Source organism: Sphaerodactylus townsendi, unplaced genomic scaffold (genome assembly GCF_021028975.2).
Source record: "Sphaerodactylus townsendi isolate TG3544 unplaced genomic scaffold, MPM_Stown_v2.3 scaffold_25, whole genome shotgun sequence".
Classification (NCBI taxonomy): Eukaryota; Metazoa; Chordata; class Lepidosauria; order Squamata; family Sphaerodactylidae; genus Sphaerodactylus; species Sphaerodactylus townsendi.
Window position 1 is genome coordinate 610,300 of NW_025950418.1, and position 24,379 is coordinate 634,678.

Consider the following 24,379-nt stretch of genomic DNA (forward strand, 5'->3'; position numbering starts at 1 on the left):
TGCTCATCCAATCAGAGATCAGGTTATGCCTCAATTGGAGGACTGAGGGACAGGGAGGAATTCCTAAGATATTACCTCACAGCCACCCATTTCCCCTTTGGGAATTCTCAGTTCAAGGGAAAATAATAGTGTGTGTGCAGGATACACCATCAGGAAGAATCTAGAAGGACCTGAACGAGAGCGGAGGTTATGTATACAGTCAAAAGGCAGTCTTGGTGTAGCTGGCTTGATGAGGATAAAGCGGATTGGGCAGAACTGGGTGAGACAGCAGCAGACGTGTCAGGATAGGAAGAAAACAGGCGGAAAAGTGAGCTGAAAAACAACGGGGGGAGTGTACTGGAAAGGCGTCTCCGCTTGGCAGTTCTGGATCGTTCATCGAAAGGATCAAGAGGAAACTGGAGACAGGCAGAAGAAGGCGAGAGACAGAACAGATGGACAGTGGTAGGCTTGGGGCGGGTGGAGGAGAGTGATGGGCAGTGCCCCACCACAGGTGCCCTGCCATAGAGCAGCCTGCTAGAGAAGATTCCGGAGCAAACTGCCCCCTCAGCCTCACTCTGCCCCTCAACAGTCTCTGAGGCACTGCCCAACTCCTGAACGTCGCCTCCTCTGCCCATCAGCAGCCTGGTTCACACCATGTTGAGGGCATCCTCTGCCAGAAAACGGTGCAGGTGCTGGAAAGACGGCCGATCCTTGGCCTCCTGGGCCCAGCACCTCAGCATCATTTCGTACACGGCCAAAGGGCAGGCGGGAGGACGGGAGAGATATACCTGGGGAAGGAGGAGAAACAAGTTACGTTTATGAGGATGAATGAATGGGAATAATGATGGGGGGGAGGCAGAGGTGGGATCCAGCGGGTTCTCACAGGTTCCCGAGAGTAGGTTACTAATTATTTGTGTGTGCCGAGAGGGGGTTACTAATTGGTGATTTTGCCACGTGATTTTTGCCTTAGTTACGCCCCTCCTCTCAGCAGTAGCGCGCAGAACTTGAAGCAGTCTAGCAGGAGGTGCACCGGCATGCGTGGCAGCCTGCGCCTGCGTGCATTCGTTTCCCGCCCAAGGACCGGCGCAGCAGCTGCGTCCTTGCCACAGCCATGCCCCCAGAATGTCCAGCCACGCCCCCGGAATGCCCCGCCACGCCCCATTGGCGCTACGCCACAGTTTGAATCCCACCACCATGGGAACCTGTTACTAAAATTTTTGGATCCCACCACTTGTGGATTCTGAGTTTCTTGGATGAAGGAAAAGATAATAATATTTGGTTGACAGATTACGTGTCTGTGAGTCTGCCTTTCCTCCTGTCTGACTGAAAGAAACGGTCTGACAGACAAGTAGGTTAACACTCCCCTGTTTCTGAGCGGAGTGGATTACAGAGTTTAAGAGGATATTGGGGGGAAAGAGAAAGAGCAGGACATACAAAACTGACTTTTATATATTTTCTGCTGAGACTGGTGGAAACAAAAAACAAATAAAATGTTTCCAATAAACAAGGGAGATCACATGTCCCTAATGAGTTACAGACTCCGCACTGTTTTGAAATTTCAGACTGGGAACAAAAACACAGGATTTGAGCCCCTTATGGTGGGATAGGCCATGTCCCATTTAATGGGTCACAGGCTGTTGGGGACCTGCCCTCTCCTCATTATATGTCCATCTTCCAATGCAGCAGAATACCATTGATAACCTCAAAGGCACAGGCTCCCTGAAGTGCAATGGCTCTGTTTCTTGTAGTGGCAAGAGCTAAGAGAAATAGCATCTCCCCATAGATAGAATTTCCTCCCACTTCCCCTGCCCACTTGGGGCCCCTGGCCAGGGCTCCTAGTTGATACCTGCTTGCCCTGGTGCCGGAAGAATTCGCCAGCGTTCTCAATGACAGCTTCGTCAGTCAGTTGGCTGTAGGGCTGCTCCTGACACAGCATAAGCACCTCCCACAGCGTGACACCAAATGCCCAAACGTCGCTGGCTGTGGTGAATTTACCCTGAGGAGAAACAGAGCTTGAGTGAAAACATACAGGGGCAGCAGACAATACATACACACCCTATCATCTCTCCTTATCTGTCTCTGTCATCATTGTTCCTCCTAGTCTCGACACTCAAGAGTGATCCAAATGCTTGGGAAAACATCCCAGACGCTGCCGAGATGATTTCCACAAACCAAAACCTTCCAAGCCTAGTTCTCCCCTGTCACACAACTCAGACCCAAATCCATGTTGTGACTCCACAGAAATGCAAAGACTTCAGTTTTCTGGAAAGCTCAGGCTTCATTTTTAAAAAGTTTCTCAGCCTTAATGACTGTGAAAATATGTTTGACAATGTATCAGCTGTGCCTGCTGAAACCTCAGAAGCCGGACAAGCAGCTGAATCACAGCTGAATAGTGCAGTGGCAGTGACGCTCCATCAGTGGCGGAGTGGCAAGGGGGAAGGGGGTGCGTTGCACACCGGGCGCACGCCTGAGGGGGCAGAAAATCGCCCCCGGCCCCCCCTTATCCTTGCGACCCCCCGCGGCATACCCCTGCCCCCTTCCCACATTTACCTTATTTCCTTTTCTTTTTCTAGTACTTTTTCAGGCTTAAAAAAGCGGCCTCTTCACAGTTCAGGCTCAAAAACGGCCTGAGGAACAACAGTTCCCAAGAGACCATGGGGCTCACAAGGTCTCCTGGGAAGTATAGTTCCTCAGACAGTTTTTAGCCTGAACTGTAAATAGGCTGCTTTTTTCAGCCTGAAAAAGTACTAGAAAAAGAAAAGGGACTAAGTGTGGGAAGGGGGGCGGGGGTGTGTGTGCTGCAGGGGGTGCCACAGGGGGTGGAAAAAACCACACTGCGCACCGGGCACAGTTTGGCCCAGCTACGCCTCTGCCCTCCATCATTTCCTACTTCTCAGCTCATCCTCCATACCAGTAACACTTCAAGTCTAAATAGTGCCTGATTCATCCACTTAAAGATCCATTGAACTCCCTGTGGGAAACCATGATGCTACACAGTTCCTCTCACAAACAAGTCCCACAAAACTGTCCTATATATGCATGTCATTAGAAAGAAAAGAACTGTGGCCAACACCGAGGAGACAAATGAGAACCCACAGCATTTTGACGACCTGTTCTACCCTTCTCCCACAAGCCCTACGAACTCACCATGAGGATGCACTCCCAGGCCATCCAGCGGATAGGCAGCACCGCCCGTCCCTGGATGCGGTAATAGTCCCCAGCGTAGAGGTTCCGACTCATGCCAAAATCAGCGATCTTGATGGTAAACCCTTCGCCCACCAGGCAGTTTCGCGTAGCCAGGTCCCGATGCACAAAGTTGAGGGAAGCAAGGAAGGCCATTCCTGAGGCGATCTGGGCCCCTATGTGGACCAGAGTTGGGTAGCTGGACGGCAAGGAGACAGAACAAGACAAATCAGGGACTTTCCCCTCTGCGATGAAAGAGAAGTGAAGGATATTCCCTTCAGGTATGGGGAGTAGTTGGCTTGCTGAATAGCCATGTAGTTGGCTGAGACCCATGACACACAGAAATTACCTCAGGAATACCATAACTTAGTGCAATATCACAACCTCTCTTTGCTGTCTTCTATCTTGGTCCACAGTTTCTATCTTGTGATCGGACTCTTTGTTTTTTTTTAGTGATTCTTACTATTATTCATTCATTCATTCATTCATTCATTCATTCATTCATTCATTCATTCATTCATTCATTCATTCATTCATTCATTCATTCATTCATTCATTCATTCGATTTATAGACCACCCCATCCCCAAGGGGCTCTGGGCGGTGCACAACATCAATATGTATACAAATAAATAGAGGTTCACAATAGTGACCACATGACGATCAATACATTAGCTAAAATCCATTAAAATCTATTAAAACAGCGGTCAACATAACATTGACAGGCCTCCTATAACCCAGTTTGTTAAAATCTCCCGAAAAAGAAGGAGAGGCCAGACTCCTCTCTAGGCGGGTAACATAGATGGGACCAGAATTAAGATGGTAAATAAATGCATAAAAGCATAAGGGTGTGTGTGTCTTTTTATTGCCAATTACTGTCTGTTTTTATTGCCAGTTTGTATTGCTGCTACTAATGAGCTGACATTGTGTTAGTCTTTCAAGAGCTGCATTGACTTTGGCTGCTGTTTGTTGTTGCTGTTTGTTTTGTGGGTTATTTGGATGTCATGTTTTAAAACATTATTTTCATTACCAACCTAAACAGGGTTATATCTTTCTAAGCTAACTGATTTCAATGGACATAAGACAGTGTAACACTACTAAGTATTGTACTGGTTATCCTCATTTAACCTTACTTGAGTACCATTTCAGTAGAAAGACAGGCTCAAAATTGCAAAATAAAAATGCCTGAACCAGAAGTTCACAAATAGGGTGGGCGGGTGGGTTTCAAAATACGCTTGTATTCTTACATTTCAAACATGGCTCTTAAAATCTGGCTTTGGTGGCTATTTTGAAACACTATAATTGGGAAATTGTCTTCATGAATTCTAAGGCAATTATGAATCCCAGAAAATACTAAAGACTACTCTGGACCCAGTGGTGGGATTCGGCAGGTTCGCACCACTTTGGCAGAACCGGTTGTTAAAATGGTGCTTGTAAACAACCGGTTGTTAAATTATTTGAATCCCACCACTGGAACCGGTTGTTAAATTATTTGAATCCCATCACTGACTGGACCCCAACATGGAGAATTTATTTTAGAATGTCCTTATTTGTTTATTTGCTGGAAAGCTTTTGGAGTCCCTATGAGAAAAGCAAAGCGTATATTTATATCAAAGGCTTATGAAGTATCAGCTTGCCAAATTCAACCCCTTTCTTTATTGAAATGGCACATATCACTTTTTTATTCATATTCCAGGCAGATTACAAAGGAGCACAAACCCACTTTTCGAAGGGTGTTTTTGGTTGGAGAGGTGGACTGCTAAAATGCTTAAACAAGAAAAACAAGAATAAAACTGAAAATAAAATCTTGCTGCATCTATATACATTTTTAAAATAAAACTCAAAAAATCCACCAACAACCGCAGTAGGGAAAACGTTCACATAAAGTTGGGTTTTGCTTCCGGCTCGGGGTGTGTGTGTGTGTGTGTGTGTAAATACCTGATGGTCGGCTTCCCGCTCGGGCTCCCGCCCATCTTATCTTCCAACTCGTGGCCGCTGAGGAACTGGTTGAGGTCCCCATTCTCCATGTACTCCGTGATCATGCACAGGGGGTCGTCCCTCACGCATACGCCCAGCAGCCTCACAATGTTGAGGTCCTTTAAGCGAGACATAATCTTCACCTCCTTCAGGAAGTCGTTCCTTTGTAGGCAGGAGAGGACACATGCAAAGAAACGAGGAGTGTGACATTGGTTTCAAGCAAGAGATTCCCACCCCCACCCCAGCACATAGTTTTGGATAATGTAAAACAATGTATTGTCGAAGGCTTTCACGGCCGGAATCACTTGGGTGCTGTGTGGTTTCCGGGCTGTATGGCCGTGTTCTAGCAGCATTCTCTCCTGACGTTTTCACCTGCATCTGTGGCTGGCATCTTCAGGATCCTCTGAAGATGCCAGCCAGTCCCAAGCGTAACTTTAAATCAGGAATGCTAAATACTGACCATACAACTCAAACTACTAAACACCAAATAAAACAATCTCCAAATTTATGCTATAGGAAGCAGAATTTTGGAAGCAATATGATTTAGATGCAGGATTGAGCCTGTGGCACTTATGAGGTTTTGAGGAAGTGCTGATGGCGCCAACATGAAATGGCTGCTGTGGGGTCCATTACAAAATGTCTGTCATGGGGCAGGGCAAATCACAAAATGGCTGCCATGGGGCAGGGCAAATCACAAAATGGCTGCCATGGGGCAGGGCAAATCACAAAATGGCTGCCATGGGGCAGGGCAAATCACAAAATGGCTGCCATGGGGCAGGGCAAATCACCGGGTGGAACAGCTCTGTCTGTCAGGCCCTGCAGAGCGGTACCACAGGGCCCTGGTCTCACTGGACAGAGTGTTCCACTAGACTGAGGCTAGCCACATTTCCTTTGGCCCAGGGACCACCAGTAAATTGTTATTTGCTGATCTACGCACTCCTGGGGGAACGTACCAGGAGAGACGGTCTTGCCCTATCTCCATGTGCAAAGTCCTTCTTTTCTACCGATTCAACAGTTATCAGACAATAAAGCTAAAGAAAAATCTTGCACGAGAACCTGAGACAGTGAGATTCACCATACTTTTCTAGGTCTGTTGGCTTAGTCTAGGGCTTAAAGGGACACAACTCTTAGGACTGACACAACCAAGATACTAAATCAATGTAAAGCAGATCCTTGAGGCTTTAACTGTATTTTCACTACAGAAGGATGGAACAAAACTTGGGACGTTTAGCCTTACAATTTAGTAGCCAGGTTGCTCTTTTGTACATAGTGGTCAGAGTGGGGGTCTAGACCCTGGGAGAGCTGGATTCGAACGCCCGTTCCATCATGAAGTCTGCTGGCTGTCCTTGGGACAGTCACTTCCTCAGTCAAATCTACATCACTGGATTGTTGTGAAGATAAAATAGGAAAGGCAGAATCATATTAATTCAGCAATTTTGGGGAAGTCTCTTTCTCAATCTAGCCTACTCCACGGGGCTGTTGCAAAGAAAAAGGGGGGGGGGGAAGACAGAACCATGTGTGCAACCCTCAGCTCCGTGAAAGAAGGGTGGGATAAAAACATATAGTCAGATAGGTGACATACAATCAGGCAGACAGAGTTATACACTTACCTAGCATTCTTAGTGGCATCAGAGCGTAGAATCTTCACTGCTACCAGCAGAGGGCGGCCTTTGCGCACATTAAACGGGAACTCCAAGCTTGGCAGGTCCTGGGGATTCTCCACTTCACACAAGTGAACCTTGAAAGGAAAGATAAGTCCAGCCAATCAGATTGTGCAGTCAAAGAAGCCAGTCAAGAACGTCAAGGAAGATCCTTCCATCACAAGCATCCCTCAATCTTCTCATCACAAACAGCAGGGCTAAGCAGTATGACCCTTGAAGCAAAAACAAGCAGGCCAGCTGCCTGTTCCATTTCATACAGGTTGTTTTCCTGTAAGCAGCCTTGCAGATACACTAGAACAGGGGTCTTCAAACTATGGCCCTCCAGATGTTCATGGACTACAATTCCCATCAGCCCCTGCCAGCATGGCCAAGTGGTAGGGCTCATGGAAATTGTAGTCTCTGAACATCTGGAGGGCCATAGTTTGAAGATCCCTGGACTAGAATAAAAGGCAGGGCACATGGGTAAATCTAAATGAATAAATTTAGCACTTTCGCTCATATTACTGAAGAATCCACGTAACATTTTGGCAAGGGCGAGTTAATTATTCTTTTCTATTGACTTCATCTCTTGGACTCCGTCCTGGCATTTTCAACATTACAAATTAGCGAGTCATAAGAACATAAGAACAAACCAGCTGGATCAGACCAGAGTCCATCTAGTCCAGCTCTCTGCTACTCGCAGTGGCCCACCAGGTGCCTTTGGGAGCTCACATGCAGGATGTGAAAGCAATGGCCTGCTGCTGCTGCAAAAGCATCCCAGAGTCACCTGGTCTGTTAAGGCACTGTTGCAATCTCAGATCAAAGGAGGGATCAAGATTGGTAGCCCATGAATCGACTTCTCAGCTCCATAAGCCAAATCTTGTCCCGGAAGCCCTTTTAAAGCTATCCAGGTTAAGTGGCCTATCACCACCTCCTGTGAAGTAGCATATTCCAAACACCAATCACACGTTGCGTGAAGAAGTGTTTCCTTTTATTAGTCCTAATTCTTCCCCCCAGCATTTTCAATGTATGCCCCCTGGTTCTAGTATTGTGAGAAAGAGAGAAAAATTTCTCTCTGTCAACATTTCATTTTATTTATTTATTTATTTATTTATTTATTTATTTATTTATATATCAAATTTATAAACCGCCCACCCCCGAAGGGCTCTGGGTGGTGTATACTGGGCCAAACATACAATGGGCCAAACATACAATTTTCTACCCCATGCATAATTTTGTAGACTTCAATTATATCCCCCCTCAGACGTCTCCTCTCCAAACTAAAGAGTCCCAAATGCTGCAATCAGTAGCAAACATTCAGAATACAAAACACGCCGTGACTTGAAGAATCCCCCTCGCTCAGAATTGTCTTGTTTCCGTCCGTCAATCCCTTGGCCAATGGGGTTGAAGCTGAGAAGCTGGGCCTGACTATTGGGGCCGTGGTGCACAAATGGACCTACCTCTCCAAACTGCCCTTCTCCCAGCTTCTCCCTGAAGAGGAGCCGCTCCCGGGGGAACTCGCCCAGGGCCATGTCCTTTCCGGCGAGGGCATCGACCGCGACAGCTGGCACTGCATACGTATTCCCACCAGTCACTCCCTGCAGGTTGATGATGTCCGCTTCGGCATAATGTGGCACGTTGTTCTGGAAGCCAGGCGGGCAACTGGTGGCTTCTGGCTCCATGTAGTCGGCCCCACACACTGCAGAAGGAAAGAGGAAAGGAGAAGGAACTCACTTCAACAGTTAACCATAAATGCTTGTTCCACCCCTAGGGGTGGCTGCTTCGTTAGGATACCCAGCAGCCATGGCTAGCTCAGAGGTAGCAGCATCTCCGCTTTGGACCAGGGAATACTGCTGAATTTCCTGCTCCCAACCTCCCATCCGTCCCCAGGAGCCGCTGCATCTCACAACCTGCAAAAGCTGAAGGTTAAACGTTGTCTGAGCAGGAGGGGGGTTAGCCATGTGGAGGATAGACAAGAGGGAGATGAACTGGTGGGGAGGGCAGACACAGTGGAAGGAGAGAGATGGGAGACAGACAGCACCCCCTGTTGGGGGGAAAGAGAAATTGCAGTAGGCAGAATGATCCTAGCTCGGGAGTGTGGCCACCCAGGTTCCCAGCCGCGCCACGTAAGGTCGGGGACCCTCCTTACCATTGGTGTTGATGGGTTTAACCCGGTTGGGTGGCGGGAAAGCAGGCCTTCCCATTGGCTGGGCATAAGTGGCCAGGAAGAGGTGGTAAGCCGGGTTGCTGAGCAGCAGAGCTGTCGGGAGAAGGGGAGGGCGGGTGGGTGAAGACAAACGGGACGGATGAGGAACAGACAGACGGATGGAGGAACGGATACGGAAGGGGAAGGCGTGACACAGAGAAGAGGCAGTGCTTTAGGGGATTCCTGTCCCCCTCGGGCCTCTCGTCCCAAAACACAGCAGCAAAAGACACGGACACAAAACAACAGAGAGTATAATGATGGAAAGGCGTCATCATCAGCACTGAGGGTAGGAAGTTTGGCCCTCCCCTGCTCTCGCTCTCATGCCCTCCTCTCAAAGGATTCTAGTGTTTCTTCCTCCGTCATGTTTCCAAATAAGAAAAAAAAAGCCAAATTGTGTGTAACGTAAATGACAGAGGAACAAGACAGCGCGTCACACACTGAAGATGGAGGATCAATATATTCAATAAATGTATTTATATTTATTATTATAATTGTCCAGTTACTGAATCCAATGATTGTACATCCAGTTTTTTAAAAAACAAGTAAAATATTTTTTCAACAACAAAAGTTCATTTTTGAGATATGTAATCCATATCTTCAGTATCTACTGAACGAAAATAGTTCATTTTTTTCAATATCTTCAGGATAATTATATTCCATATAGAAAGTACTTCCCAAACGCGACTGCAGGCTTGCTTTTAAAGATCATCGCGGAATTTTCACTGTAGTCATTGAAAACTGAACGTTACAATCGATTGGATTCGAAAAGTAACTGGACCAATTATAATGGCCATCATATATACTAAAATACATTTATTGAATATATTGATCCTCCGTCTTCAGTGTGTGACGCGCTGTCCTGCTCCTCCAAATAAGGAAACCAGGCAGTCACCTTCAACTCCGCAAGCAGGGGGAAATCACATCGTCAAATGCTCATTATTCCTCACCCAATAAAAAACACCTCCTTGCAGGTAGAAATGCAAACGTCAAGAAGAAACAACTCTAGCTAGCCTTTCCTTCAAAGGATTTCTTTCTGGGCACAGGGAATTATTTTTGTGACCAAGCCTTCAGCCGTGTGATCCTCGGCGGTTTGGAATCCGGAAAGAGTTTCACGACCTTTTTTTCTCTTTGTGCAACCTATACCACAGGTAACTTGAATACTGGGTAATCCCCAAGTAATCCTAGGGACACTCCCGGAAATGTGCTAACATGAAACTGCAGGGTTGGAGGAACATACATGCAAATGTGAAATGAGGCAAAAAAGAGAGGGATGAAAGCTACTTCCCTCCTGCAGTGGTTTACATGGTGAGTCACAGGAAAGATCTGCCAGTATATTTCATCATCCCACACTTGTGAAAAAGATGTTGATACTAGCACTCAGGGTCAAACGCACCCCCAAAAAATAACAATGTTTTTGAAATGTGGTATTTTTAGCAATGGCTTAATATAGAAATATGACATTGTATTTCAGATCGTTTGCAGTACAAAGATTCAATTAAACAGGGATGACAGGTGGCATTTGCAATGACTTCCAAAAACTCCTCCCTCAGGTGTGGTTTACTCTGACTTGAAATCCTCTGAGGGAGTGAATTTTAAAAAGCCACTGAAAACTTAATGCTTCCTTTTTTTCTATTTTTTAAATTTTTAATACAAAACAAAAATATGAAATACAAAAGAAAACACACACACACCCATAACTCTTATAATAACTAGACTCACTCAACCTATTATAATCAACTAAACTACACGCCATAAAACCATACAATGACTTCCCGCTATCTCATTGTTGAATTCTAATCTATTCTAGGTGCAGGCATCTATTTAAAATGAGACAATTTATCAATTACACATTGTATCGTTACTAATATTCTAATTCAATCTGCTGTTTTTTTAAATCTCAAAGCTTGCAATTATTTCTCTTCTACCATATTTTTTCAATGGATACTCTGTAAAAGGTTTCCAATTTTCTGCAAACGTCTCCGTATGACTGTCTCTTAATAAAGTTGTTAATTTTGCTATTTATAAATATTCTGTGACTTTCTGTATCCGATCTTCCTTTGTTGGAATTTTTTCATCTCTCCATTCCTGCGCATACATTGTTCTTGCAGCAAAAAGTTAATGCGTCCTTAATCACTACAACAACAGAAAGTAGCCACGGCTAGGTTCAATCAAGTTAGTGGAATTTACACCCCCCAAGATGGGATGGGGTTCATTGGATTCTGTTCACTTTAATTGTGGTCTAAACGTTCTCAATGCCCGTAAAGGAGAAACTTCCACATTTTAAACAAAACACAAGGGCTTAAAAAAACCGGCAGGGCAATTCATCTATTCATTGTGAGAACACATGAAATGTGAAGTGGTTGCGGAGAAACACTTAGCTACTTTATACTCCTTCGGGCATAAAAGCCAATGCAGCGCAGTCATAATGGTGAAAGGCTGAGAAGACACAGGTCCCAATCCCCACTCGGCTATAAAAGTCCACTGGATGACTTTGAGCTAGTTTCACTTTCAGCCCAGATGCCTAACAAGGTTGTCGTCAGTACAGGATGTACATAAACCATGTACACCAACCTCTGCTCCTTAAAGGAAGGAAGAGTAAAAAAAGTGGCAGATATCTATGAGTCTGTTCTGGGCCTTTAGAAGAGTTGGCCTATTGATCAGTGAAAAGGAAGGCGATCCGCTAGGAAAACTTTCTTGTCTATTTCAGACATATTCCTAAATAGTCAAAGCTCTTCAAGAAACTTTATCCCTCACCAATAGATCAAGAAACCTTCCCAAGGAACCTGATTCTTTCAGCACCAGGTATGAACACCTGCGTCACCCACTCCATAAACCAGGCTGCATCTATCAGGAAACTCCAAAACCACGGGTTTGGTACTGGGCACAGAATTCAGCATCCCCCAAGAATCTCACCTTCCCTTAAAACACAGGTGTCAAACTCGCGGCCCTGCAGATGTCATGGACTACAGTTCCCATCATCCCTTGCCAGCATCATGCTGGCAGGGGATGATGGGAACTGTAGTCCATAACATTGGAGGGCCGCGAGTTTGACACCTATGCCTTAAAAGAACACAAAGAAAAAAGTGAAAGAAAAAGGAAGACAAAGAACAACGAGAAAGAAGAAGCGAATCCTAATTTGTATGAATACAAAGACTGAATGTGACACCCCCCCCCGTCTACAGCTGAGGCAGAGATCCTGACAGACGAGCAAAAATGCTTTGCACAGCTCCACACGTAGTCAGCACAATACATTAGGAATCTGTTTTGTGAGCTGCTTCTGCAGTATTTTCTCCTTTGTGCTTTAATTGTTGATTTAATTGTTGATTTAATTGTTTAATTGGGCTTTAATTGTTGATTGAAGAATTAGGACTAATAAAAGGAAAAACTTCTTCACACAACATGTGATTGGTGTTTGGAATATGCTGCCACAGGAGGTGGTGATGGCCACTAACCTGGATAGCTTTAAAAGGGGCTTGGACAGATTTATGGAGGAGAAGTCGATCTATGGCTACCAATCTTGATCCTCCTTGATCTCAGACTGCAAATGCCTTAGCAGACCAGGTGCTCAGGAGCAGCAGCAGCAGAAGGCCATTGCTCTCACATCCTGCACGTGAGCTCCCAAAGGCCCCTGGTGGGCCACTGCAAGTAGCAGAGTGCTGGACTAGATGGACTCTGGTCTGATCCAGCTGGCTTGTTCTTATGTTCTTATGATTTTATGTTGTAAATATTTGACCAGCCCAATTTGTGGGTGGGGTCAGACCGCTCTCTGGAGCAGGTGCAGCCCTGCGCCAGCATGAGTGCCCACCCAGCCAGCACAAGGGGAAAATGTGTCAGCTGAGGTGCAACTTACCCAGAAGCCGCAGCTTGTCCTTAGACACACCCCCACCCCCAGCCCTCCATGCAAAAAGCTGTGCCGACATGGCTAGGGAGCTGACCTTAGTCAGCTTTCACTGCCCGCCCAACCCCTGTGCACCGGCACAGCCATCACCGAAGATACTCCATGTTTTTTGTGGCATATCTCCGTTATCCCTTATGAGGGATTCTCAGTAGGGTTCCCAAAGTCCATCCTGGATTGGGCTATACCTCTGTTTTTAAGTGTTTTATTGTTTTTTTTTAATGCTTTATAAGATGTGATAAGGCAGAAAGGCGGGATGTAAGTAAAATAATAGGTAAACATTGTTAATCAACTGGTAAAATTGATGTAAAACTGCATAATTTACCTACTTGCCACCATCTTTAAATCTGTACACAGCAAAACCTCAATGTGGCAGAGCACATCCTTTGCCATTTTTAAGAGGAAACCTAGAACCTTAAGCCCGGGTGCGAACGAACAACCTGCAAGGCAGATTCAGCTCCCCGAGCAATTATTTCTAGCAGAGGCGTAGCAAGGGGGGAAAGAGCCCGGTGCAATGGTGTGTCCTCTGCCCCCATCCTGCCCCAGAATGCCCCTGTCCCGCCCCGGAACACCCCCACCATGCCCTTGCCACACACAAACAGGGGCGTGCACAGTGGTGGGATCCAAAAATGTTAGTAACAGGTTCCCATGGTGGTGGGATTCAAACTGTGGCGTAGCGCCAATGGGGCTGGGCGGAGTACGACGGGGGCGTGGCCGGGCATTCCTGGGCAGGGCATTCCTGGGTGGGGCTGTGGCAAGGACACAGCTCGGCCTAAGCGCCGGTCCTTGAGCAGAACGGAGACGAATGCACACACAGTAAGGAAACGCAAGCTCCGCCTTAGCGACCCGGTGCACACCTCCTGCTAGACTGCTTCCAGTTCTGCGCGCTACTGCTGAGAGGAGGGGCGTAACTAAGGCAAAAATCACGTGGCAAAATCACCAATTAGTAACCCCCTCTCGGCACATGCAAATAATTAGTAACCTACTCTCGGGAACCTGTGAGAACCTGCTGGATCCCACCTCTGGGCGTGCACCTGGTGCGTCATGCCCCCCATGCCTCCTTGGAGCTACGCCTCTGATTTCTAGGGCTTCTAGAGAGGTGGTACAGCAATAATCCTGTTCGTTTCATTTGCAAAGGAAAGGATGAATGAGCCTTTGTAAGTATTTCATATGGTAATATGTCGGCATTCCTTGCGTGTTCTGGAAGGGCACAGGGCTGCTGCCCATCTACTGAACACACCCTTTTTCAAATAATTTTTATTTGATCAACAACAAGTTGCAAGAAAGGAAAAGAAAGTCAATAATAAAAAATAAACTAATGGTAATAATAATAATAGTAATACATTTTACGGGTGAGCAAAAAGAGTAAAAAGGGGAAAATATAAGGAGAGAAAGACGAACGAGAAAAACAAAACAGAGAACAGGGAGAGGAGGAAGGGAGGCTGTTTCCAAGATCTCAAGAGCTCGCTCACACACTGATGCTTCTGGATATTTTTTAGAACCGGTGGGTCTGAATCCAGACCTCTGCAGCCCACCTGTCAAATGTTAAGGTCCCCAAGTCCCAAGAGCTAAGAAAAACTTGTCCTGCAGCCGGCGTAGTGGTTAAGAGCAGGTGCACTCTGATCTGGAGGAACCGGGTTTGATTCCCCGCTCTGCCGCTTGAGCTGTGGAAGCTTATCTGGGGAATTCAGATTAGCCTGTGCACTCCCACACATGCCAGCTGGGTGACCTTGGGCTAGTCACAGTTCTTCTGAGCTCTCTCAGCCCCACCCACCTCACAGGGTGTTTGTTGTGAGGGGGGAAGGGCAAGGAGATTGTCAGCCCCTTTGAGTCTCCTACAGGAGAGAAAGGGGGTGGGGATATAAATCCAAACTCCTCCTCCAAACTCTAAAATAGCCCCTATCAGCAGTGTGTAGCCTGGGAGCAATCACAGGCTCAACGAGAGTGATATGCCATTCTGACGGAAGTCCAATCTACTTGCACATAAAGGTACTTCCAACTGACTCTTGGTTTACCTTTCACCTATCAAGGTCAGTCATGTCCCCTGTGATGGACAGCGGTTCTTAACGATGAAGATCTTTCGCCTCACCTGATCCTTTTAACTGGGGGCGGTGCAGATTGAACTTGGGACCTTCCGCACGCAAAATTGTGGCTCTGCCACCGAGCCCATCCTTTACTCCTTCAGACTATCTTCCAAAAGCCCCTTTTGCTTGTCAAACTCCTCTGGCTGATGACCTCAGAGCCTCCAAGTGCACAGCTGTAAGGCTCTGACGGGTAGCTTTTAAGGCTCTATAGCAGTGGTGGCGAACCTTTGGCACTCCAGATGTTATGGACTACAATCTCCATCAGCCCCTGCAATTGGCCATGCTGGCAGGGGCTGATAGGAATTGTAGTCCATAACATCTGGAGTGCCAAAGGTTCGCCACCACGGCTCTATAGCCACCCTCGAAAATGGCAGCTTTTTCAAACTCACAGACTAACATGTGGATCCACAAATACAAAAAACTCGCCATCCTTAGCATCCCGAAACAAACGTCCTTATTGATTCAACTCACTCCCTTTCCACCTCCTAAGCAGCTTTTCCCCTCCCGCCCCTGATTCCGTTTTGCCCCTTTCCACCATCCCACAATTTCCCCCTCACCGGAGTTCTCCGCGCTGTGGGGCAGGTCTGGCAGTTTCATGCGAGCCCGGTTGGGCTCTTGGTACTCCGTGTCCCCCGAATGGATGCGCTCGTAGCGGTTGGAGTGCCGGTGGGAGCCCATCGTGTTGTTGATGACGATCGTGTCGCTGGGCGCAGAGAGCCGAACGGTGAGGTCGTCATCTGAGATTCGGCGCTGAGCCTACAGAGGAGGGCAACAATAGCGACTACAGTGACAAAGACTGATAGAGTTGGCATCCAGATTCTCAGTCCAGACTTTCAAGTCTCAATCCACCAAGTCATATTCCTTGACCAACCACCCTAGAAACTTTCCATTTAATTCTTTTTCCTCTAGGACAGTGATGGCGAACCTTTTCAAGACCGAGTGCCCAAATTGCAACCCAAAACCCACTTACTTATCGCAAAGTGCCAACACGGCAATTTAACCTGAATACTGAGGTTTTAATTTAGAAAAAACAGTTGGCTCCGAGGCACGCGTTACTCGGGAGTAAGCTTGGTGAAGCAACCGTGTGACACTTCGAATGGGTGAATCACTACCCTAGGAGCGTTTACTCAGAAGAAAGCCCCATTGCCAGCAACCGAGCTTACTCCCAGGTAAAGGATTGTGCCCAGGCCAGCCTAGATGTGCGTCTGTGTGTGTGGGGGGGGGTGATTTTCCGCCCCCCTTACATGACAAACTCTTGTGCATGCGTGCCCACAGAAAAGGCTCTGAGTGCCACCTCTGGCACCCATGCCATAGGTTTGCCACCACTGTTCTAGGAGCCAAACTGGGAGAGTCAAGCTCATTCTTGAGCCATCGGGGGAGTCAGTTGGAAGGGCGAACTGTGGGGGTCCCCCATGACAGCCCAAGATCCTCCCTGCCTAGGAACTCATGCAATACTAGAAGGCCAGTCCAGTGCCCCTTTTTGCTTGACCAATGGGGGTCAATTACCTGGTCACTGACTTCTAAGAACATAAGAACATAAGAACAAGCCAGCTGGATCAGACCAAAGTCCATCTAGTCCAGCTCTCTGCTACTCGCAGTGGCCCACCAGGTGCCTTTGGGAGCTCACATGTAGGATGTGAACGCAATGGCCTTCTGCGGCTGTTGCTCCCGATCACCTGGTCTGTTAAGGCATTTGCAATCTCAGATCAAAGAGGATCAAGATTGGTAGCCATAAATCAACTTCTCCTCCATAAATCTGTCCAAGCCCCTTTTAAAGCTATCCAGGTTAGTGGCCATCACCACCTCCTGTGGAAGCATATTCCAAACACCAATCACACGTTGCGTGAAGAAGTGTTTCCTTTTATTAGTCCTCCAATTTCTTTTCCCCCAGCATTTTCAATGAATGCCCCCTGGTTCTAGTATTGTGAGAAAGAGAGAAAAATGTGTCTCTGTCAACATTTTCTACCCCATGCATAATTTTGTAGACTTCAATCATATCCTCGTGTCAGCCGCTTCCTCTCCAAATCCAAAGAGTCCCAAACGCTGCAGCCTCTCCTCATAGGGAAGGTGCTCCTGTGTCCCTCAATCATCCTTGTTGCCCTTCTCTGCATCTCTTTTTTTTCTATCTTCCTCAATATCCTTTTTTGAGACGCGTATAATTTAAATCCGGACATTAGTAACGGCATGTGCGGTCGCATCACTGCTTTATATAAGGGCATGACAATCTTTTGTGTTTATTATCAATTCCTTTTCTACGATCCTGCATAGAGTTTGCTCTTTTTCACAGCTGCCATGCATTGAAGGTTGGACATTCCCATGGAACTTCATCAACTAAGAGGCGGCCTAAATCCCTTTCCTGGTCTGTGACTGATAGCACTGACGACCCTGTATGCAGTATGTGAAGTTTCTGGATTTTTTTGCCCCTATGTTGCATCACTCATTTAGCTACATTGAACTGTGCATTTGCCATTTCTGAGCCCACCTCATCTAATTTATCAAGGTCCGCTTGGAGCTCTTACGCCAATCCTTTGTGGTTCTCACCACCCTACATAATTTGGTATCATTCTGCAAACTTGAGCCACCACGCTACCCACCTCCTACTTCCAGGGTCATTTATGAATAGGTTAGCGAGCACTGGTCCCAAAAGCGGATCGCCGGGGGGACTCTCACTCCCGACATCTCTTCCATTGTGAGAACTTCCATTTACTAACATACTCTTTGTTTCCTGCTTCTCAACCAGTTTTTAATCCATAGGAGGACTTCCCCTCTTATTCCTTCATTGCTGAGTTTTCTCAACAGTCTCTGGTGAGGAACTTTGTCAAAAGCCTTTTGGAAATCCAAGTAGACAATGTCCACTGGTTCACCCCTGTCCACATGCCTGTTTACACCCTCAAAGAACTTCCTAGTAAGTTTGTAAGACAGACGGTGCCTCTGCAAAGCCATTGCTGACTCTTTTCTCAGCAGGTCTTGCTTTTCTACATGTTTAATAATTTTATCTTTAATGATAGATTCTACTAATTTACCAGGAACAGATGTTAAACTGACTGGCCTGTAATTTCCCGGGTCCCCCCTAGATCCTTTCTTAAAGATTAGTGTGACATTGGCCATCTTCCAGTCTTCAGGGATGGAGCCTGATTTCAGGGATAAGTTGCATATTAAAGTGAGAAGATCAGCAATTTCATGCTTGAGCTCTTTAAGAACTCTTGGGTGAATGCAATCTGGGCACTTCTGACCTCACTAACTAATTAGCATGCACAACATTAACTCCTTCATTACTGTACTGTGTGACTGGCACTTGCCAAATACCAACACATTATATAATGTCTGTACCTCTTAATGTGTCAGTGTTAATACTTATGCTGTGCTTCTGTTTCTCACTGGTGGTTTCAGACTTCTAATCTCCTAATGCATTAATTACTCGATGTTCCTTTTTTTATTGTACTAGCTCACTTTGTGTAATTTAGCCTCGAGTCCTTGTGAGAGAGGCAGACTATAATTAATGTCAGTCCATTTACATACGTACAAAATTTTAAACGGCCCGCTGCCAAGCAGTAAGGCTGATTTGAACACTGACAGTTAAAACTGTGGTGCTAACTGTAACGTCCGTACCTTCCCCAAGATCTTCTGCCAATACTGCCGCCAGAGGATGAGGAATATGACAATCAACAGGAGCAGGATGATGGCGACCAGGCATCCAATCAGAATGGCGGTGTTGCTGTTGTCGTCCTTTGCGATTGGCAGGCTTGATTTCGGTTCCCCCGGATTCTCCTGGTCTTAAAGAGACAGGAACAGAGGAAAGAAGTCACGGGCTGGCCATCCGGCTCGGACATTTTGAAACAGGCCACCTCCGCGGTACGAGCCAGCCCTTCTTCTCAGGTTCATCAGCTTCTCACCGGGGATTGTGACGTTTTGGCTGACGCCGGTTTTTTCATTTATGACGGACACCAGGGCGGGGGAGTCGGGGTCGTGGCTAGAGGAATGAGGAGGGGCCACAACTGGAGGCCGGCGGCTGGCTGCCGAAAGAGGGAGGTCGTCCACAACGTCTAGAGGAAAAGAAACAGGGGGATGAAAAGTGAACAAAGGGAAGCATGACAACAGCACAGAATTGGGAAGGTGGCCAGAAAGTGGCCGTTCCTTCTAATGCTGGGGATCATTAGGAAAGGAGTTGATAATAAAACTGCAAGGATTGTCATACCCTTATATAAAGCAGTGGTGCGACCGCACTTGGAGTCCTGTGTCCAGTTCTGGTCGCCACATCTCAAAAAGGATATCAAAGAGATAGAAAGAGTGCAGAGAAGGGCAACGAGGATGATTGAGGGACTGGAGCACCTTCCCTATGAGGAGAGGCTGCAGCGTTTGGGACTCTTTAGTTTGGAGAGGAGACATCTGGCGGCGGGGATATGATTGAAGTCTATAAAATTATGCATGGGGTAGAAAATGTTGACAGAGAAATTTTTCTCTCTTTCTCACAATACTAGAACCAGGGGCCATTCAGTGAAAATGCTGGGGAAGAATTAGGACTAATAAAAGGAAACACTTCTTCACACAACGCAGATTGGTGTTTGGGAATATGCTGCCACAGTGAGGGTGGTGAGATATATTACTAACCTGGATAGCTTTAAAAGGAGCTTGGACAGATTTATGGAGGAGAAGTCAATCTATGGCTACCAATCTTGATCCTCCTTGATCTCAGGTTGCAAATGCCTTAGCAGACCAGGTGCTCAGGAGCAGCAGCAACAGAAGGCCATTGCTTTCACCTCCTTAGAATTGAAAGGCTCCCAAAGGCACCTGGTGGGCCACTGCGAGTAGCAGAGTGCTGGACTAGATGGACTCTGGTCTGATCCAGCAGGCTAGTTCTTATGTTCTTAAATGCCACTCTCCAGCCCCGGCCCACTGACCCCCAACTCACCGGAGAGAAAGGCTATCTCACTGAAGAGCATCCACTCGCCGGCAAAGTGGAAATGGCACTGAACGAACAAACCGAGCCGTCCGTCCAGGGGCACCGTGAGGGAGCGGGCACTGGGGTCCCTGACATCCAAAGTCAGTAGGTGGGAGACAGGGGTGGGCTCCCAGGCCGTGGCCAGGCTGCGCTTGAAGAGACAATCCACTTGCCGGAAGACGGTGACGCCATGGGTGTGCATGTTGTTGCAGTGGACCTGTGGAGGCAAGGTGTAACAAATCAGTAAGGTCCAGACCAAAAGTAACAGTTGAAGTTCTTTATTGAGCTGGAATTCTAGATCGACTACAGGCAATGTGGGAACTGAAGCCCCCCCCTTGACGTATCGCCGCTTTTACGGGCTCCCAAACAGTTCCCGCCAACTCCGGGATAAACAAACCAAGTTTCCCATCCCAAGCTTCCCCGAGACAGTTTCGCACAGGCAGTTTCACACAGACAGGCAGAAACAAGCAAAGCAAACAGTAAACAGTATTGATAACGAAAGTATTCCCATCCTGGGCATTCGGCCAACCTCGGCCGGAGGAATCTACTCAAGGTTACTCAGAAACCTTACACAAGGGGCAAGAAAGGTTAAAATGTGCAAATGAGAGCCTCCAAGCAAAGTCATTTCTCCGCTATCCTCATCCATGTCTGCTTCGAATATGAGTGTGTTTAGCCTAAAGAACAGACGACTCAGGGCAGACGCAACTGTCCTCTTCAAATATCTCCGTGACTGCTTCATGGAAGAGGGCAACTTCTGTCATTCCAGAAGGCTAGACTAGATCTCAGGCCCACACATGCAGAATAATGCACTTTTAATCCACTTTCACAATTGTTCGCTAGTGGATCTTGCTCCTTTGCACAGTAAAATCCAGCTGCAAAGTGCATTGAAAGTGGATCGAAAGTACATTATTCTGCCTGTGTGGAAGGGGCCTAATAGCCTTCAGTTACAGGAGGGCAGATTTGGGGTGAGCAAGAGTGCAAGACCTGACCTGGATGTTCCAGGATAGTCCGATGTGGTCAGATCTTGGAAGCTAAGCAGGGTTTGGCCCTGGTTAGTACATAGATGGGAGATTACCAAGGCAGTCTGGGGCTGCAAGACAGAGGCAGGTAATGGCAGGCCTCCGGTTTGACACTTCCCTTGAAAAGTCTACAGCAGGGGTCTTCAAACTGTGGCCCCCCAGATGTTCATGAACTACAATTCCCATCAGCCCTGCCACTTGGCCATGCTGGCAGGGGCTGATGGGAATTGTAGTCCATGAACATCTGGAGGGCCATAGTTTGAAAACCCATGGTCTACAGGGTCGAAGTAAGTTGGGAGTGTGGCCACCCTCAGGAGAAGGTTCCTAATGGTAAAAGTGGATTGGCAATGGAACCAGTTACCTACAAAAGGACTGGTGGGCTCCCTCTTGCTGAAGATAGCAAGGACAACTATAGACAATAGCAACCAAGGAAACAAAGACCAGGATACTTCTATTCAGATGCATTCACCTATTGACCTTGCTATCTTCATTGTTACTCCCAGGCTACAGACTTCTTTGTGACTCACATACCAGTCTACTCTATTCAGAGAGCCTCCCCTTTTGACCTCACAGTATATATACTCCACTTGCTTTCCATTCCTACTATCAGATCCTCTGAAGATGCCAGCCACAGATGCAGGTGAAACGTCAGGAGAGAATGCTGCTAGAACACGGCCATACAGCCCGGAAACCACACAGCACCCCAGTGATTCCGGCCGTGAAAGCCTTCGACTATAGACTCATGGGGTATTTTAGGCAAGGGAAGAGCAGAGGTGATTTGCCAATGTCTTATCTGAATCTTCCTCGATTGTCCCCCATCCAACTTCCAACCACGGCCAACCCTGCTTAGCTTCCAAACTCTGATAAGACCAGGCAAGTCTGGGCTATTCAGGATATTATGACTCTAGCAGTGGCGTATTTGCCTAGGGACAAGGGGTACCCCTTGTCTCCGGGCGCCACTCTTCTGGTCACGTGGGGCCCCCGCAAAATTGGCTCCCCCATGTGACCAGGAAGATGGCAATGGGGGGCGGAGCTGGGCGCACTTGACCCTGCACCTGTTGATGACACATGGGCAGGGTTGAGTGTGCTCAAAGACAACAGGTGCAATAATATCTCACATTCCACAGACAAAATTGGAATCAGGTTGTGCTGTCTCTATCCCTATTCCACCTGTCTTTATCCGCTCCGGCCACCATCCAGTCTCATGAGGTTTGGTGTCTTCCACCATGGTGAATCCATAAGTCTTGGCATTCCACTGATGTCCTACAGAGATTTTCAAGAAGGGTGCTGAACTATCCCCCCGTACCTTCATGTATGTGAAGGCTCTTAGGTGGTCGAATTCAAACTCCATCTCGATGAAGCCGCTGGGGAAAGAGCTGTTCTTCCATCCCACGTAGTCGTACCCTGGCCAGACACGCAACTCCTTGGTCTGGGTAAAATCGTCCAGGCCCACTACTCCATCAGTCAACTGACCGAGGCCCCCAAACTGCAACCTGGAGTAAAAAATAAAGGCATGGTGACAAAAGAAATAAACAGAGGAAGGAAACTTGGGATATGGACAAGGGATATAAACAGAGGAAGGAAACTTGGGATATGGACATTTTCCATTTTCTTCCTGTATCTATTTGCAAGACAGTATACCCAACATACAGGTTATAGTCACCATTATATGACATTTCTGACACAGCTGTACTTCAGTTTTGAAAATATTTATCACCCCACCTTTCCCTGGAGCTCCAGGTAGCATCCATTGCTCTTTCCTTCATTTATCAGTCACAACTGTTCTGGAAGGGGGGCTTGGCTGAGAGATGCTGATCATCTGAAACCACATTGCTCCAGCCCTGGTCTGTATTGTTAATCACGCTAGCTGATCCACCAAATGGTGGGACACACTAGCTCAGTGGTGGCGAACCTATGGCACTCCAGATGTTCATGGACTACAATTCCCATCAGCCATGCTATTGGTCATGCTGGTAGGGGCTTATGGGAGTTGTAGTCCATGAACATCTGGAGTGCCATAGGTTTGAGGAACTACAGTTCCCAGGAGACCTTGGGGCTCACAAGGTCTGACAACTATCTGACCTCATGACAACTATCTGACCTCACGGGAGTTTTCTTTCAGTTGACGAGGGGGGATGAAAACTTTAAATAAGCGGGTTACTGGGGGATAACTGTTATCCACAGGCGACAGAACGAAGCTGAAACTACGGGCACAAATCATCACAATTTAGAGCCATCGATGCCCCAGAATGCAAAAACAGGTGGGGACTGTTCACTCACTCACTTGCTGATGGTGTGGCCGTCATAGGTGGAGTCGTTCAGGTAGGCCGGTTCTGGGATGAGAGGCACAGTCTGGCCTAGGGGAGCTGTATAAGACTGAAGACCATCTGTAGGGAAGGGACACAGGTCATCACATACTCAAAACAGTGGTCTTCCTCTGGAACACAACAGTGTGAAAGGCCTCACAGAGCAAAAGAAACACCAGCAATCCTGGGACTCTTGTATCTTCGGGATAGCATCACCCCATACGTCCCGGTACGGCCTCTTCGCTCAGTGGAGGCCAATTTACTGGTGGTCCCCAGCCCCTCGATGATGCGGCTGGCCTCCACGCGGGCCAGGGCTTTTACGGCTCTGACCCCGGCCTGGTGGAACGCTCTTCCTCCAGCTGTCCGGGCCCTGCGGGACCTTGGTGAGTTCCGCAGGGCCTGTAAGACGGAGCTATTCCACCGGGCCTTTGGAGGGACCGGCCGCTGATGGTGCCCCCCCCCTTTGGCTTTTTACATCTGAGCCTTTTATCATCTCATAGGACTCGCCATCCCTCCCTCTTAGGAGAGGATTTTATAAAACTGAGGTTGTCGGACGCCACCTATAATTATTCTATCTCTTATAGTTAGTTTTCATTGTTTTTATCGCTGCTTTTATAGGTTTTAGCTACTTTATGATTGTTTTATGACTATATTATGATTGTCTGTTGTTCACTGCCCGGAGCCCTCCGGGGATACGGCGGTATAAAAATCGAAAGAACAAAAAAATAAATAAAATAAAGTACAGAGGAAATTAAATATGATGTACATGGCAGGTGTAGCGAGGTTAGAAAGAGTATGGACTCCTGCCTCAGCTTTGAACTTGCCAAATGTCTCAATTCAGACATCATGCCAAATCATGGTTAAAGAGGCTGAAAAGAGAAGCCATTTATCTGTTAACACTTATATGTTGACATTGTTAACATCGTTAACATCTGTGGATCCTGCCGTCCCTCCCCTCTTTTAGGGGGATTAGTTAGTAGGTTGCCTCCTGTTGTATTATTTATTCTATTTTGATACTAATGCGCTGCTTTTAATGGGGTTTTAATGATTCAAACTGTATAGAGCCATTTTATTAGGATTTATTTAATTATCTGAGATTTATTGATTTTATTTTGTGCTCTATCCGTATATTCATGTTCACCGCCCTGAGCCC

General features: G+C 47.1%; 1 protein-coding gene across 2 annotated transcripts in view; it reads right to left on the reverse strand.

Moving 5' to 3' along the window:
* Positions 1-339: 339 nt before the first annotated feature.
* Positions 340-24,379, reverse strand: part of DDR1 (discoidin domain receptor tyrosine kinase 1) — a 77,621-nt gene continuing 53,581 nt past the window's right edge. The window contains exons 6-18 of one of the 2 annotated variants that reach the window (XM_048482877.1): positions 23,205-23,307; positions 22,227-22,413; positions 19,872-20,118; positions 18,856-19,005; positions 18,572-18,735; positions 15,520-15,718; positions 8,927-9,037; positions 8,238-8,476; positions 6,748-6,875; positions 5,099-5,299; positions 3,127-3,361; positions 1,826-1,975; positions 340-767 (exon numbers count right to left, since the gene is read on the reverse strand). In XM_048482877.1, the coding sequence (XP_048338834.1) occupies positions 627-767; positions 1,826-1,975; positions 3,127-3,361; positions 5,099-5,299; positions 6,748-6,875; positions 8,238-8,476; positions 8,927-9,037; positions 15,520-15,718; positions 18,572-18,735; positions 18,856-19,005; positions 19,872-20,118; positions 22,227-22,413; positions 23,205-23,307 (2,255 nt within the window). In that variant the 3' untranslated portion in view covers positions 340-626. The remainder of the gene's footprint in view (positions 768-1,825; positions 1,976-3,126; positions 3,362-5,098; positions 5,300-6,747; positions 6,876-8,237; positions 8,477-8,926; positions 9,038-15,519; positions 15,719-18,571; positions 18,736-18,855; positions 19,006-19,871; positions 20,119-22,226; positions 22,414-23,204; positions 23,308-24,379) is intronic. The other variant, XM_048482878.1, reaches the window with a different exon arrangement.